Genomic DNA, 17,789 nt, shown 5'->3' with positions numbered 1-17,789 from the left:
ATCTCTTAAAGTCAAGTAGAGCAACATTATTGTTTGTGTTAATCAGTTTAAAGAAGACATGTTTTAATCTATCTAGCTCACTTCACACAGGTCACAGGTACATGTTAGATTAGAAGAAACCATGTTAATATATACTTTCTTTTTTCCCCAGAGAATGTTTATACAGAGAAACCAGGTTTGAACGGATGTATAGGAAAAAAAGAAGAAGAATAGAAAGAAAAATAGAGATAATAGAGCTTTCCTGCCCCAACCAATGCACGCTTAGCTGGGACTCTGAGATGGGAAAGAAAATGAAGCAAGAGAGACTGTTGTTTTCGGGCCATAATTAGCTGCAGAACTTTGTTAACTTTTCTGGAGGCATGGCAGAGACACTGCATTTAAGGGGAAGACATTTTGCCAAAGAAGAGGATGCTTTTGGTCGAGTTATGCCTGATGATGAATAGGAAAGGGTGATTACAATTGACATCTTTTGTCATCTGTACAGATAATTTATTGACTTCCACACCTATGGCAGCTGAAGCTTCTGCACCCTCTTCATTTACCTCCACAAAGGACTTGTGTAAAGCGTTAGACACCATGAGACCTTGAGTGCTGCTCATGCCTGAGAAGTCAGCCTTCTGTGGATTGAAGGCGTCGACCATCCCCATGTGTTCCAATGGACGTGGGAGGTCATACTTCTCTTCCACTTTGAACCGAGGCAGAGATAAATACATGTCCGTCATGTGCATGTTCTCTGGGCTTGTCCTCTCTAGCAAGTTGTCAGCAGTGAGTTGTTCTTCAAGCTATAAAAGTAGAAGAAAAGAGATGGCCATGATTAGCTATAAGTTACAAGTTACATGAACCACAAATTAAAGTGTAATCTTTAGGAATACATGAGTATTGATTTTCGGGGTTAGATATTATTCATTTAGATATTTAAAGTTAGATTTTATTTCCTATATCCCTAACCCCGAATCATTGTTTTGTACAAAATATACTGTATCCATTATTGATTATGCTCCCAGCCACCTATCTGTATGTTCTATTACATTTTATAGTTATCATCTAATGCCCTGATCTTCATTTTCATTCAAAATATTTATAAACACTTTCTACAATGTTATATGTTTCTTTCAACCAAGTTTGACTTGTTGCACATTAGTGGCATCATGTTGATATATAATATTCATTCCTCTGCTTAATTCCTGATTAGGCAAGCATGTAATGTGATTCAGGCTGTGTGTAAAATACTTATATTATAGGATGAGACACATTATCCCACTTTAAATTTTTCATTATAGTCATGTTTAATTATTTTCCTTAGTGTCTTTTTTGAATTTGATACATTAGGAAGAAATCAGGTAATAGAAGGAAGAAAAGAATACACAAGCCGTACCTTCTTCAGACCCTCAATTTCCACTGGCAGCAGGATGAGCATACTTAGCTCTTTGTCTTCGAATGGTAGTTCCACAGTCATGGCCTGCACATCCTCCATAAAGTTGAAGTTAAATTTATTTTTTTGCTTCATCATCTGGACAGGCTTACTTGTATTCTGCAATAAATCAGGAGGTCAAATGTTATCAAGGGAGACCTAGAACACCACAGATGATGATGTTGAAATACCAACAAATTAGTATTCTTTGAAGATATAACCTGACATTTTTTAAAGTCTAGGCAAAAGTTTCTTTAGTTATTTCTTGTTGAGATTCAAAAACAAAACAAATGATATATTTTATTTTTGACTTCCTTGGCATTCATTATATTTAAATTAAGTCATCCACACATCACCATATGACTTTATGTAAATAAACTGCCAACAGTACCTTGTTTATCCAAAAGTTTTCTTCTGTGGTATTCTTTTCATCAAATTTGTGAATCCATTTTCCTTTGAAATACACTGCATTCACCAGAACCAGTATAGTGTTACTGCTCAGGCTCCCACTAGGAAATAAGTCTTTGATTTTTCCTTCAATGGAAAGAACAAAGTGTCTATCATCAGGACAAGAGCTTTTCTATAGGATGCTTTACAATAGTTCACTGTTGATCACTTATCACTGTTCACTCAAGTCATTACATGAGGAAATTGTTGACTTGTTCATAAGAAGTAGTCTTCCTCGAAGTGCCTTGTGAGCTACCTGGGATGGACACATCAGTTCTTGTCATAGGAAAGGCTGTCGGGCTTTCAGTCTGGGTGATTATGTCCAACTCACAGCGAATACTGGTACATTGTTTGTGTCTATACTGTCAACCTAACTCTATCCTTTCCTCTTCTAGCCTTCTACACTAGGGTTGATTTGTTCTTTTCTATAAATGACATGGATCCTATAGTCTGAAGCACATTCCTGGTAATGTCAGACACCAGTCTTGCTGTGTCCTCCTGTTAGCTTTCATATTTAATCGCTGCAGGTTAGGCCAATAAACATGGGTGAGATATGGGATAGGCAGCTACAGAGATCTCTGTGCTAGTTGTCAAAGACAATGTGATAAATTCTTTCCAAAGGTCAGGGGTCAGAAACAGTCTGAGATCCAGCTGTTGTGACAAGCAGTGCCTTGCTTTTCTGATGCTAAAGAGAATGGCACGTTTTCTCACATTTACTCCTAGTTTTTCAGAATTGCCTCTAACTATAAGAAATTGATATGATATGAAAATATGACTTGGTGAAGGCTTCAGATTCTCAAAGATACCTCTGACTGAGCTACATGTAAACAAATCTCCTGTGAAGGCTTCAGATTCTCAAAGATACCTCTGACTGAGCTACATGTAAACAAATCTCCTGTTGTACTTAAATTGATTGGCTTTCTGCCAATGACTCCGTACTTCCTCTTGGCTCACTTCATATTTATGTAGACCATCCCATAATCTCAGGTGCTTCCCCCAGAGACCCTCCCATACATTACCATTTGTTTGGCTTGCCACCCAGAAATTAATCTTCCTTTGGCTTTCTTCTGCAGCACATAAAAAATCAAGTGATTCCACATTACCTCGGTAATATTTCTTAATGTCTTTCAAATATGTCTTTGAGATGTGAAGGAGCCAAAAAGAATTAAGAACAACATAGACATCACTAAAATTTCATTCACTGTGATGATACTATAATCTGACTGCTGACCCTAATGCCAACTGCTAGGCTATGAACATGAAGATTTTTAATCAGGTAATTTGTAGGCAATTTGAGAACACAGTGAACTGAAGGCAACCTTACACTAATATAGCATCTGGCAGATGGCAGGTGGAAAAGAGGGTCTTACTTGAAAATTTCATAGTAAATTCTCCTGAGATTGCTGATCGACTGAGGAGCTATCCTACCACTAAGTTCAACCATTGCAATTCTCCTTTGGTCATGCGTTCAATGGAGGAAATGCTATGCTATCTGCCCCCTCCCTAGTTCTCTCCAGGATTCCCCCAAGCCTTCCCATTCCAGAAACATCCTCCTCAACAGAGATCTCCTGTCATAATCTCTGTGACCATGTCAGTGCTAGTTCATTACTAACATCTCATGACAAGTTCTGTTGATCTACATTCTCTCATGGAAGAGTTGCCGAGTCTATGCTTCACACATAAATCACTAGGCTCTTGAAGAATGCAGTGAGCTAGCAGTTTGATTATGAAGCTGATGCTCCCTGAGCAAGTGTTCCCTGTCTGAACCTGCCTGGCCTCACTTTTATGTATGGCCATTAATATTTGTAGGACCTAGAGTACAGATTAAAGGGATGCAGAACCAGGTGTAACTTACCTGGTGAAACTGGAAACTGTTTGCTGCATAGATACTTTTGGGAGCCTTCAGGTCATAAGCATCATTGGATTTGTTTAATTGAGTCATAAGCTTGTGAAATTGTTCATGGACATTTTCTTCATCCTTCACCATCAAAAAAGGTTTTCACTGAATTACTCTTCTATTGTAAATACTAAATCCACAAAATCAATATGCAAACACCTTTAATCTCAATGACAATTTAAACATTTTCTGATATCTGTTGCATATTATCTTAAGTATTTTTGCTTTACATTCAAACTCTTCAAGAAATCACTCTTTCTTTTATCCACATAATCCGGTTTGCTGAATTTTGAAGTAAATATGTAGTACTTTCAGGTTGTTTTGGCTTATGTTCTTCAAAGCTATAGATCATATGTCTTTTCTAACAATCACTAGTACATGTTTATACTCTGTTTGCCTATTTCAAATATGTTATTACAGGCAGCCATGATATACATAACCTTTAATGGTATTGCCTAAGACAAGTTCAATCTGATTCATGGTTCTTCTCTCATCGTGGTTATTCTCTCCACATAAGATAGCATATGCCCACAATTAATCTAACAACTGGACTACATGAAAGTAACATCAGTCTGGGTACAATCTAAATTAAAAACAAAAATGTTCAGAGAATTTAATCAACTTTTCAAAGAGATGCTACAGAGCAAAATTTTCAATCTAAGTTTGTCTGAATCATAACAGTTCTCTTTTCCTGCTAAGAAGGTAGGATGGTTAAGGCTCTAAACACATATAGGTGTGATAGCAGTCATTTTCCAAGATGTGCTTATTTCTCTTAGTATGTGAATATGTGCTTTTTCTCTTAATCCAATTGTTGAATTAAGATAAAATTGTTTTAGTAAAATTATTGAGATACAGACAATTACTATTTTCTTGCAATAATCTTGTTTAACATTCATATGGGTTTCTTACTTTCAGCAAGGCAGACATTTCTGTGTTTGTTCATGTTGAATCATATTCCTTATTGCTCCCACTTTGCTAGACTTCAGTCCCAGTGAGTTAGGGCAGAGCTTTGTTCATGGTCCCCATCTGTGAGGGGCTGAGCTAGAACTGGATAACTGGATCTAGGCCATCCTCCTCTCCATCCAATACTGACCTTCTTCTGTAGTTAATGAACATAATGACTATGAGAAAGAAGCGTGACACTACTCCACATCTAAATCTCTTTTGTTTCGAGATTCCCCTACAGAGTGTTTTTCTTTTTAAATGTAGAATGTTAACTTTCGATTATAACACTGTCAAAAACTGAAGTTCTTCTAGGCATGAGGTACTCTGCACTTACATGACTGTCTGCAGCTTGTTTTGTTGTCTTCTTGGTGGTTTCATTGAGTTGAAGAACCTGGAAGATACAATAATTGCAACCAGTAAAATTTGCTTAATGTTCTGTCTAAATCCAAGGAAACAGAACCAGAACAAACCCCTGAAAATAAAGGCAAAGATTTAAAGATTTGGAAAAACATACTCTAAATGTTTGTACCTGAGTTTGTAAGAAATACCATAGAGCTGTTCTATAACCAGTCACATTAATAGATGCCCATCCAGTCAGTGCTTAGGGAATGCTTCAGATCATATCACTCAGATCTGAGCCAATCCACTGCTTGTATCAACAGTCTCTACAGTTTAAGGTTATTTCTTGCTGTTGGACACTGGAAGGCAGTTATCCTAGTCCAGTACTTAATGGATATCAGGATGCATCTGAACCATGTTTGGGAAGGGCATGTTCCTCCTATGGTTCTGTGTTCACAGTCATGGCAATGCCAACTCAACACCTTGTTCTTCATCTCAGGCATCAAGGTTTATTGTCATTTACCTGTACACTGACAGACTGCTGGAGAGACAAGTTCAAACTGGTCAACAAAATGAAGCTTAGACCTACCTTCTCAATTTGTTGTTCAGTGTTTCCTTTTGCTCCAAGCTGTAGCATTGCTAATGCTGTCATTATACTGGTTGGGGAGTAGAAGATGTTGTCCTTTGATTCTCTGAGCTGCCTGAACAGCTCAAGTGTGAATTTAGTAGTGGCTTCAGCAAACAAATGCATGGTGGCTTAGTGTGACCTTAAAGTCCTAGAACAGCATAAAGTCAGCACAAAGGTTAGAATGACTTCACTAAATAATGATAAGTTCATAAAGAAAATGACATACCTTCATTGCCAGATTCTGGCAAATAAATTTATCATTATTACTTTTAAACCTTCTGCAATGTACATCTCCTATCTAGGATGTATGAAGTCAGAGTCTTTAAGACTTTGCAAACATCAAATAGAAAATCTTTTTATTTTTCCTTCCTCACCATCTGTGGTAGTTTTGGGTGGAAAGGTTTCCAATGAATACCAAGATAAAGATTACTGAGGCTTGCAAGCAGCTAGGTGTCCAAAATCATCTATCAACTTTTCTTTAAGATTCTGTAGTTGCCAGACACAAATCCTACATTCTTCAAAAGACACATATGTTTAACTGAAAATAAATTTGTTTGACAAATATCAAATTAAGTGAAGGAGGCATTTAACTTTTTCTTTGTAGATCAAGAATATTAGAATCACGCAAAATATCTTATATTTGTGATATAAAACACAGCATTGTTATCCTAAAACATAGTTCATTCTGTTCATCAATAGTAGCTGGAAGCACTTACTTGTGTTTCTGAAGGCAGAAGTTGACAGGAAGGATAGGAGTTTGTGTGTGGCTGATCCTGAGATCTGGAATTTATAGCTCTCCTCTTACCACTGCTGCCTCGTCATTTCAATGGTATTTCAAATAAATCAACTTCAGATTTCATAACCAGGTTAGTCTCTTTAGTTATGCAAATTTGTGAGGAAAGGCTGGCTTCAGATCCTACCACTGTACTTCCTTTTGCTGTAGGTCACATGATTCATATTTTCTAACCCTTGTCAGCTGCTGACTCATCTGAAATGCACATGGACACTTTTCCAATAGCAATGGTAGTACTTTAAACTTTTAACCTGACAAGTCTATTCTGTATGACACCTCCAATTACCTTATTTTAAACTGTTGAATTGCCTTTAAGGAATACCTACGATGCCAAACAACTAAATAACTTACATTAGGCATTTTTTCTTTATGAAAAATTCCATTAGTTCTGTGAAATTCTCTATCAATTACTCTATGCAAAGAGGAAAAATAGTTCTATTTCTAGTTCAAAGTGATCATGAAGATTCTGGAGAACATTTGTTGTTGTTGTTGTTTTATACAGATTTTAAAATAAAACTCAGGATAGGAACAGACTGAAAACCAAATTCCCTTTTAGTTTCAAATGAAATCAAATTAAGAAAACTTGGTTTCAAATTGAGGGTGTAGTGGGGTCTGGGACAACAAAACCAAAACAATATACAAGCATCAGCATCCTTCTCCCTACCCTGCCCCACCCCTCACACCAACAACAGCAGGAGCCCAGTGTATGTGTTCTGCTGGAAACATGGGCCTGAACTAGACTCAGAGGCAGTGACTTGTTCTCTGCCCAGTGAGACATCACCAGGAACACACTCTGCTGTCATGGGATTCTGTGTATCTAGTGAGTTGTGGATGAAGTTTTCAGGATCTTCATGAGGCTTCTTGTTTAGCTTCACCAGCCTCTGCTAGTGCCTTTCTCTCATGGGCAAGGACTCCATCAAGAGTGGCCCCTACTGAGCTGAGGAGTGTAAAGTGTCCTGTTCTCTGTCTCACTCTTATCATCTTCAATGTCTCCATTCCCCCACTGAACTTGTCATGAGCCTTCCTGGGGCTGGCACTGAATTTCCTGAACATGAAGTGGCCCTGCCCTTGGGGAAAGGCTCCTTGGCCAAGGTTTTGGCTCATTCATTTTTGTGGCCCTCGCCTTCATGGTGACCATGGAAATAATACTTCTTGCTTTTGAGTGTGTACTCTGGAACTCATTCTTCTTTCTGGGTTCTCTTTTGAAAATCACTGTTGATGTGGTTGTTATTGTTACCAGAATAGTTTCCTCTGCCCCAACCTCTCCCTCTTGCTCAAAATCCATAGGTTCCTGCTGCTCCTCTCATTCAGATCCATGAAGTTTTTGGTTCCCAATCTGGATTTATCAAAACCTATGGTGTTCTCCTTCTTCTCCTCTGCTTCCTTGGGGTACTCCTCTGCATTGCAGGAGTGAGAAGACTGGGAAGAGGAGGAAGAAGAGGAGGAGGAAGAGGAGGAGGAGGAGGAGGAGGAGGAAGAGGAGGAGGAGGAGGACCTAGACTGATCTATTGCTCTGAGGTGCATCTTCTGCTTCTGTGATCCTTTGTGGGATTTCTCTGTCTTCTTGTTCTCTCTCTTGAGTGGCTAGAGTCTCTGGAATCCACCAACTCTCTTGATTTAGCTCGCTTAAGATTTCCTTTCTCATGTTTTTTTTTTTTTTTTTTTCGAAGTTCAATATCAAGTCTAAGATCAACAGGATCATCTTTGCATTCAATTCCTCATTAGTCAAACCATGCTTTCTGAATGTACTGGGGGAAATGTCTATCCTCCTGTGTATATCTGGGCTTTTCTTATTTTTAGCTGCTTCTTGTTCATTTCAATTCTTTAGGAATTTAGTAAAATGTTCATGCAATGTCATTTTAGAGAGTCCAAAGTGATGCTCTTTAACATGATGAGCAAAGGTCACTCTGTGCTGGGCAAACAATTCTGCCGGGCTATGCTGAGACTGAGATGACGGTTTATGCTAGAAAATGGAATGGATTTCTTGTTCCTTTTTGTTGTTATGGACTAGATCCCAACAAAGCTTTTGTTCCTGATTCAATAAGCCACTGAGTTGTGCAAGGTCCTCCTTGAAGGAGTCCATCTGGACATTAACCTGGGCCTCCTGAGTAATGGAAAAGGAAGACTTCCCTGAGGAAAAGTCTCCTTTGTTTCCCAGCTTGTTACCACTCTCAGAGGTCTTCCTTGAGGAAGGTGATAAACTGTTTTCCTGGACCGGATTATACACAGTCATCCTGAAATTCTTTTCTGGCACAAAACCCCTGTGCCCACTTTCATTTCTCTTGGATCCTCCACGCTCCTCTTTTTGGAATCTCTCTGTGAAAGGCTCCTCCTCCAGCTCCTCTGCTTTTCTCTGCTTTTCCATCTGCTCTCCCACTTGCCTGGCTTCTCTTCCTCCTGGTTTTGCTTTCACCGGCTATGACTTTATATATAAATTTGTGCTCATCATTAAACTGGGGTTCCTTCCTTCCCTTACTTTTGTCCTTATCTTGCTCATCCATTGCCTCCTTGTGGAAGTCAGACATGTTTTTCTCAAAGTCATCCTGGGGCTTATCCCTTTTGGGTGACTGGCTGCGTCAGAAGGGCTTCTCAGTGTCCATCTTGTGAGTGAATGGATCAGATTTTATTTTGACATCAGCATCAGAGAAGCTTCTTTTCTCCTTCAGCTTCTCTTTATCGGCATTTGTTTTTATCTTGCCATTCTCTGTCTTCTGTTCTTTCAGATGCCTTTTTGAGAATGGTGCTCCTCCCAAAGCAGAGGTTTCTTCTTTCTGAGATGAACCATATGCAGTCAGTGACTAGTGAACTCTTACCCCCAGGGTTCTTTTTTTGGATGGACTCAAAGACCCAGTGCCATGGTCTAATTGACCTTGGTGTGCTCCAGACTTATATCCAGCATCACCTGACTTACATGAGCCCATCTGGGATGCATTAGAATGTGGAGGACTAGGTTTTGGCACAGGGCGAGGGCGTAGTGACCTTCCCCTAACCACCAAGAACTGGAGGGGACTTTTCAGAGCTGTGCTTCTCTCCCAGGCACTCAGTTCAGAAACCGAGGCCAGTGATGTAGAACCAGTGCCATAGGCGGTGACATCTGGCCACGGCCATGAGCTCTCAAACCCTTTTATATTCTGAGAGGTGCCTCTAGAGAATGACTGCTCCTCAGCCTCATCTCCCTGGTTATCACCAGCTGTCTGAGATTGCTGGCTATCCTTGGATGAGGACTTTTTCTCTTTTGTAGACTTTCACTTAGACAACTCAACTCTGCTGTAGTTAGAGGATGACCAGGAGGAAGAGGAGCATCCTGACCTGTCAGAGGATGAATTATCAGAGTTCCTAGAATGACTCCTGGACCATGATGAAGCTGACCTTCTCTTTGGGGACCAGGATATAGGACGACACTGACAAGGCTGTATGCTTCCTGTGTAATTCTGCCAATTGGAATGGTAGTTTCCGTAGCCACCTTGGTGATACTGGCCCTATGGATAAAAGTCTTAGTTTCACCCACAGAAGTCTCCAGTAGTGTCTGTTGTGACCTTGTAAATCTTGATTCTGATACACGCTGGCATTATTCTGTTCTCTGTTTTGAGCTGGAGAATAAGATCTGGAATAATACCTAGAACAGAGACCATGCTTCCATGAACGAGAGACAGATTGGCTTCGATACCAAGACTTTAAAAGTGAACGAGACCGAGATCTGGATGCAGATCTTGAGTGAGAAAAGCTAGATCCATGGTTGGATTTGTTTGTTTTTGACATCTTGAAAGAGTTTACACCTTAGAAGAATTAATGGTTCATCTTGAAGTGCCTTTGAAAAATGCCAGCAGCCCCACTGGATTTTCTAATTTACAGTCAGTGTATAACTCTTGACTGGCCCAAGCGACTACCTGTTGTTGTTATTGTTTGTTGTTTTTGTTTGTTTTTTTGTCTGTATTGTTTCTTTTTTCTTTTCTTTTTCCTTCTTTCTTTTTTCTTTTTTCTTTTTCCTTTTTATGATACTCTTCTTTGCCACAGTTACTTATTAAGTCTCCTGAATCTAGCTACGTTGGACTTTTCTGTTGCTTAAAAAAATGTAAGAAAATTACTTACTGTTTTTAACTGACATTATAATAAGGAAAGAACAATTGAAAAAAATGTTCATTTGAATGGCAGCTTTCTAATGTTTTCCATGAAAAAGAAGCAGAAAAGTGATCTTTTTTTGTCTGACACAACAAGTTATCTGAGTTGTCAAGACAGAATCTCTTATTTTCCTGTAACTGTACTAAATGTCAGGATCAAACACATGTAAGAAATATGTAAGGACCAGCTTCTCTGCAACTCTGAAAACACCAAAGTCTGAAAGCTGGAAAAAAGTCTTCCAAGCAAATGGTTGAAAGAAAGAAGCTGGTGTTGTCATCCTAATATCCAATGAAATAGACCTTCAAGAAAATGTTATCAAGCTTAATGAGGAGAGTGAATTTCCTTTGATAGTCATCAAAGGAATATTCCATGAAGAGAAAGTCTTAATTCTGAATATCTATTCCCCAAATGCAAGATCACCTACATTCATAAAAGAAACTTTACTGAAGCTTTACATTGACCCCCACTTAATAATAATGAGAGACTTGAATACTCCACTCTCACTAATGGACATGTCACAGAAACAGAAACTAAACAGAGACATAATGAAACTAATAGAGGTTATGAATAAAATGGATTTAACAGATATCTACAGAATATTTTACCCTAAAAGGAATGAATATACTTTCTTCTCAGTACCTCAGGGTACCTTCTCCAAAATTGACCATATAATTGGTCACAAAACAAGCCTCAACAGATACAAGAAGATTAAAATTATCCCATCCGTCCTATCAGATCACCATGACCTAAGGCTGGTCTTCAATAACAACAAAAACAACAGAAAGCCAAATATACATGGATGCTGAAGAACTCTCTACTCATCGATCATTTGGTCAGGGAATAAATAAAGAAAGAAATTAAAGACATTTTAGAACTCTATGAAAATGCAGGTGCAACATACCCAAATTTATGAGACACAATGAAAGTAGTGCTAAGAGGAAAAATCTTAGTCCTAAGTGTCTTAGTAAAGAAATTGGAGAGATCATACACTAGCAACTTAACAGCACACCTGAGAGCTGTAGAACAAAAAGAAGAAAACATGCCTAAGAGGAGTATAAGGCAGGAAATAGTCAAACTCAGTCCTACTTAGAAGGGGGAACATAATAATCATGTGAGGTAGAGGGAAGGTCAGATTTTGGAGGGAGAGAGAAGGGAGAAGGGAAAAGGGTGTCAGAATCAGGTGTGGGAGGAAAAGAAGGAGAGGTAGAGAGAGTCAGGAAACTGAACAGAGGTGTGTATCGGTGGAGGATGGAGAACTGGGAATAGCCACTAGAGAGTCCCAGATGCCAGGAAAGCAAAAGGGTCCCAGGACCCAATGGGGATGACGTTAGCTGAAATACCCTAGAAAGGGGATAGAGTACCTATAGAGAACATATTGAGAGGTTAAGCATATCCTCTGGTTGAGGGATGGGGCCTCCAACTCATCTCCAAAATTTTAACCTGGAATTGCTCCCTTTTAAAGGAAATACAGGGACAAAGAATAGAGCAGACAGAGACTGAAGGAAAGACCATCCAGAGACTGTACTACCTGGAGATCCATCCCACATGAAACCACCAAACCCAGACACTATTGCTGATGCCAAGAAGTGCTTGCTGTCAGGTGCCTGATAGAGCTGTCTCCTGAGACACTCTTCCAGAGCCTGACCAGTACTGATGAGGATGCTAGCAGCTAACCATCTCACTGAGCATGGGGACCACAATGGAGGAGTTAGGGGAAGGAATGAAGGAGCTGAAGGAGTTTGAAACCACATAGGAAGAACAACAATATCAACCAACCAGACCCCACAGACTTCCCAGGGACTAAATCACCAACCAAAGAGTAAACATGGAGAGATCCAAGGCTTGAGCTGCATATGTTGCAGAGGATGGAGCTATGTGTCATCAATGGGAGGGGAGTTCCTTGGTCCTGTGAATACTCGACGCCCCAGTGTAGGAGAATGCTAGGTAGGGAGGCAGGAGTGGGTGGGTGGGTGGAGGAGCATCCTCATAGAAGCAGGGGGGAAGGGAGATCGGACAGGTTATTGCAGAGGGTAACCAGGAAAGGGGATAACACATATAATATAAATAAATAACATAAACAATAAAAAAACATCTTCTATGACAAATAGAAGAAATGTCCAATGAAGAAATGGGAAAGGGAAAGGAGTATATAGTTCTCTAAAGAGGTAAAGATGTGATATCTATATCTACTATCTATCTATCTATCTATCTATCTATCTATCTATCTATCTATCTATCTATCTATCTATCTATCTCTGCCTGTCTGTGTGTGTGTGTGTGTGTGTGTGTGTGTGTGTGTGTATCTCAATGGCGAATAGCTTTTTCCAGCATGGAAATCCACATTAAATGTGGGTTAAACTCGCGCAGGGCGCAGGGCAGGTCAGGCGCTCCCGCACCCCGCAGCCAAGGTGGAGGCAGTCCTCAGAGCCTGGGCTCATGCCTCCCACACACTGCAATGGCGGCACTCCCCAGCGTGGGACTCAGCAGCACAAGCTGCCTGCAAACCATCGGTGAAGGGAAAGAACTCGCGTGCATGATGCACGCGTGGTGGGGGGCATGTTCAGCCTTGCCCAAGCACCGCTGTGATGGCAGGGTCCCGGGAGCGGGGGCACAGGGAACCAGCGCTGCCCGGCGGTGGGTGAGGGAATCCCTGGCCTGGAGGGCGTGGGTGCAAGGGCTGCTGCTGCTGCTGCTTGGGAGGGAGCCCCACAGACTGCTGCAGCAGGGAGCGTAGGAAAGGCAACTTTCCCACTTACAGTAGGGAGTCCAAAGTTCCAGGAGACAAGTGGAATGGAAGACATGGAAGTTTTATTGGTCATGTTGATGGTTGTATCTGGATGGTGTGCTCTCCCCCAAAATGCCAGGAAGGGCCCCCTTATATTGGGGAGTGGGGAAGGAGGAGGGGCTAGGGAGATGAAAACTTAGTGATCTATGCCCCTAGCCTTTAGGTAATTCATTAATATGTAAATCTTGAGGCAGAGGCCTGTTAGTCATGCCTTCTACCTGTGCCTTATGTTACTAGACCATACAGGTAAAATGGAGATCTCTGGGTTCTGGGGTTATGGCCAAACACCTCAGGATGTTTTCTATAGCCCAACAATTAAATCAAAATTACATCTTACCTTACTCAGAATTATTGTCTTCAAGAAAACAAAAACATCACATTCTTGGCAGTGCATGACAAGAAGGAACACTTGTATAATATTAGAGGGGATATAAATTACTATGTTGGTCACTTCAAAGCCTACACCTGGAATTACCATAGGATCCAGCTATACTACCCTTGGATGTATACATGAGAGAATTATGGTCAGCCTATAACACCCAGTTACTTATGTTTACCATGGTATCATTCATGAGAACAAATAATGGAATCATCTTGAGTTTCAATCACTGGATGAATAGATAAAGAAATATATATGTTTGTGTGTATATATATGTATATACATATATATATACATATATATATATATATGTATATATATATATGTGTGTGTGTGTGTTTGTGTGTGTGTATTTATGTATGTATATATTTCTGGGTAATAGCTGAGCTGGTCAGCCAGCCAGCACATAAATATATATATAATATATATATACATATATATATATGTATTACATATATTACATATACATATATTACATATATATGTAATATATATAACACACATATATAATAACATATACATATATTATATATATACATACACATATATTACATATATATATATATGTATTACAGTTACACTCTTTCGGACATTCTGTTGTTTTCTTGTGTCATGAAGATCCTGTGGTTTGGATCTGTAGCCTCTTTACACGCCTCAGCAGTTGACCAATGGAGCAGAAGTTGGCCAACTCAAATTCTGGATCTGGGTCTGAGTAGTAGCTGAGCTGGTCAGCTGGCCATCTCTCCCATACCCACAGCACTAGTGAAAGCTCTCCAGCACTGCTTCAACTAGTTTACCCAGGGCTACAGCCCACAAGAAGGAGACTAGTCTTCCATTTTCATGCCCTCACACTGGCTCACCTGTCCCCATGCCAACAGGATCAGGACTAGGTTCAGCGCCAGAGACTGAAGATGGAAAGGGGTGGGGCACAGCCCTCAGACCTCAACATGGCCCCAGGTAGCAGCCCAGACTAGGGTCATTCACCTGGTCTTCTTGGTAACAGACCCCTCTGCTACAGGGCCACAGACCCAGCCACAGTACCAGCATAGTCTAGGTCCTCACCATTTCCTTAGGTGGCATCACTGGCTACTCACTACAAGCTGTTACACATTCAAGTGTCCAGTTCTGTCTCTTCATTGTGCATGCATCTCTCTGCTTCTCTTTATTTTCCATATCTCCACCAATTAGTTGCTCATCTTAGTTGATCTTGGGCCCTCTAGGTGTCTGGAATCTTTTCACGAGTGCTATGCCCTGCCTGTGCTTTGGGGCAGTGGGCAGGTATCATCTTAAATATGATCTGCCCAGGCCTGTGGCACCAGGCTGGGGGTCATCTTGAGAGTGCTCTGCCTGCCCAAGGACACTGGTGATGGCCTATGGGTTGTCTCAGTCTTGGTCTGCCTGCCTGTGCTGCTTGGCACTGGGCTGGGAGTCCCATTAATCTAATTTTTAAGAATTATTCATTTTTAATATTGAACAACCATTTTGCAATGAATTAGAGAAATAGTGTAGAAGGCTCAAACATGCAAGCCTTGTGATTACACTGTTCAAGCCCACAGAATTCGACCTCAGATATTTCATTTCATATTACCCATATGTGTTTCATAATTGGATATTATGCCTACATGAATATGGAGATTACATGCAAACAAATGGTTATAGGAGGTTTACCTTGCCAAATATTAATATAGAACATCAAACTGCAAAGTAAATGAAGAAATCTTGAATCTTCAGAATTTTGAATATGTAGTGATCGAGAAAAAGTTCTCACACAGTCTCACCCACAGTTTTGGAAGAGCCACTGTTTTACAGCATAAAACAAATTGTTTGAATTAATGAACCTGAAAGTTTTGAAATTTCAGGCTTGCTTCTGTTGTGTAATGTGGGGTTTGGCTTTAGAATCCAATCATGCCATACTCCAGGATAGAGACCTTTCAGCTATAAACTTTCTTTCCACAAACAGGATATCCACTACTCTTAGTCAGACTGGCATAGAGTGGCATCCTAGCTTGGTGGATTGATACCTCATAGGTGCATCCTGACATGGTCCAAGACTCTGTAACTCTCAAACTATTACCAGATTTCCAGAATGACTATGGGTGTCCTGTTAAACAAAGATCATGCTTTTCTGAGGAGGTAGGTGTAATATCTAAAGGAGATGAATTGTGAAGAGGACTCCTACCGGGACTCTTCCACTAAGAGTGAAGACATTGATAGTTGGAATCCTACTTTGGAACTTCTGGTGAAATCATGGTCTTCTGTTCATTTCTGTCTCTGTTCTAGTTTCTGGTAGGGGGATAAATTCTGATGGAGACTTCTCCCTGGAAACTTCCTAAAAGCGGCAACACAATGACAAGGAAAAAAACGTTAATGTAATTCTCCAACATCACATCCTTGTACAAGTACTACTGAGTGGGCTCTAGGCATTTTCATTTTTCTGGAAAGAAATCAAGGGCCACATCCAAAAAAGACAGCATTTCTTCTTTGTCACATAGACAACAAGAATGTACAGCAGCATAGGACCCTTGCCCAAGTTTAAGGAAGATGCACGGAAACAAAATGAAAGCTGAATTGAGATTTCCTAAATCCAGTCTTCTGTTGAGGAAAGTTGATCTAGTTTTCTCCAGTTTGTGGCTCAATAAAACTGCAATGAACGTGGTCAATCACTTGTCCTTGTAGTAGAACTGTAAATCCTTTAGGAATATGCCCAAGAGTGCTACAGCTGGGTCTTGAGGTAGACCGATTCCTAATTTTCTGAGGAGCTATCATATTAATTTCCATAGTGGCTGTATAAGTTTACACTGCCACCACTAGTGGAACACTGTTCCACATCCTTGACAAAAGGAACTATAACTTGTGTTTTTGATCCTAGCCATTCTGACAAGTGTAAGATGGAATTTCAAAGTAATTTTGATTTGCATTTCCATGATGGCTAAGGATGTTGAAGATTTTCAAAGTGTTTCTCAAGCTATTTGAGAATCTTTTGTCTAGATCTGTGCCGCACTTTTTTATTGGATTATTTAGCTTGTTGATGTCTAGTTTCTTGACTTCTTTATATTCATTACATATTAGTTCTTTGTTGGATGTGGAGTTGATAAAAGCTCTTTCCCATTCAGTAGGCTATCTTTTTGTCGTTTGCCTTAGAGAAGCTTTTCAGTCTCATGAGGCCCCATTTATTGATTGTTGATCATTGTGCCTGATCTATTGGTGATCTGTTGAGGAAGTTATCTCCTGTACACTGTATTCTAGGCTACTACCTACATTTTTTCTAACAGTTTAAGTGTGCCTGGTTTTATGTTGAGTTCTTTGATACATTTCAACTTGAGTGTTGTGCATGTTAATAGATATGGATGTATTTTCTCTTCACTACAGGCAGACAACCAATTAGATCAGCACCATTTATTAAAGATGTTTTCTCTTTTTCAGCATCGCTTATTTCTGGCCTCTTTATCAAAAATCAGGTGCTCATAAATGTGTGGATTTATGTCTGGGTCTTGATTCAATCAATGCATTTTCCCTCCAATTCCATGTGGTTTTAATTACTATTGCTTAGTCGTATAGCACAAATTCAGTGATAGTGTCAGGAAAATAACACAGAAAAGGAAGAGGAAGGATTGTTGGAGTCTTTGAGGTTGATGACAGCAGAAGAAAATGGCTCACAAAATCAACTAAGTAGCATTCATAGGAGATCAGAGACTAAAGGGGCTTTCAGTTATGGGCCTTGTATGTGTTTAAGCTGGGTCCTTTGCATATATGTTATAGTTATGTAGCTGTGTGTTCTCTTGGTCACTTCTAAAAGTGTGAATAGGGTTTGTCTATGACTCTTTTACCTGCCCTTGGGACTCATTTCCTCTTACTGACTTGTCTCATAAAGTCTTGACATACTGGTTTGGAATGCAATGAATGAGAAAAGTAGGATATAAGTAGCTGTAGCAGCTGCACTGGGCTCTTGTTCCTAGTGCAGGCTGTTGATTCTTGACTTTGAGATAATACACACCATGGCAGGGGGAATTTGCTATGAACATTTCTTTCCTGTCTGTATTTCCACT

General features: G+C 40.0%; 1 protein-coding gene and 1 pseudogene across 2 annotated transcripts; both read right to left on the bottom strand.

Moving 5' to 3' along the window:
- Nucleotides 1-377: 377 nt before the first annotated feature.
- On the bottom strand, nt 378-5,790 carry LOC114627725 (serpin B4-like). 2 transcript variants are annotated; one of them, XM_028775630.1, is made up of 7 exons: nt 5,629-5,790; nt 5,029-5,091; nt 3,714-3,836; nt 2,878-2,995; nt 1,803-1,945; nt 1,376-1,531; nt 378-782 (listed from the first exon to the last, which is right to left on the bottom strand). In XM_028775630.1, exons 1-7 carry the CDS (start codon nt 5,788-5,790, stop codon nt 378-380), a joined length of 1,170 nt encoding a protein of 389 aa, XP_028631463.1. The 2 variants fall into 2 exon arrangements, with proteins under 2 accessions (XP_028631463.1, XP_028631464.1); XM_028775631.1 differs by having other exon boundaries at nt 5,035-5,091.
- A 1,586-nt stretch (nt 5,791-7,376) lies between these two features.
- Nucleotides 7,377-10,219, bottom strand: LOC114627742 (annotated as a pseudogene).
- Between the last annotated feature and the right edge of the window lie 7,570 nt (nt 10,220-17,789).

This window comes from Grammomys surdaster, unplaced genomic scaffold (assembly GCF_004785775.1).
Source record: "Grammomys surdaster isolate TR1022 unplaced genomic scaffold, NIH_TR_1.0 257, whole genome shotgun sequence".
NCBI classification, from domain to species: Eukaryota; Metazoa; Chordata; class Mammalia; order Rodentia; family Muridae; genus Grammomys; species Grammomys surdaster.
This window is presented reverse-complemented; position numbering and strand designations above follow the sequence as displayed.

Bases quoted from the DNA above. Each gene is read 5' to 3' on its own strand.
- LOC114627725 (XM_028775630.1), bottom strand. From the start codon at position 5,790: ATGCATTTGTTTGCTGAAGCCACTACTAAATTCACACTTGAGCTGTTC. The intron at 1,946-2,877 runs GTAATGTATGGG...TTTCCATTGAAG, and splicing joins GGTGGCAAGCCAAACAAATG to GAAAAATCAAAGACTTATTT. The intron at 783-1,375 runs GTACGGCTTGTG...CTACTTTTATAG, and splicing joins AAATTGAGGGTCTGAAGAAG to CTTGAAGAACAACTCACTGC.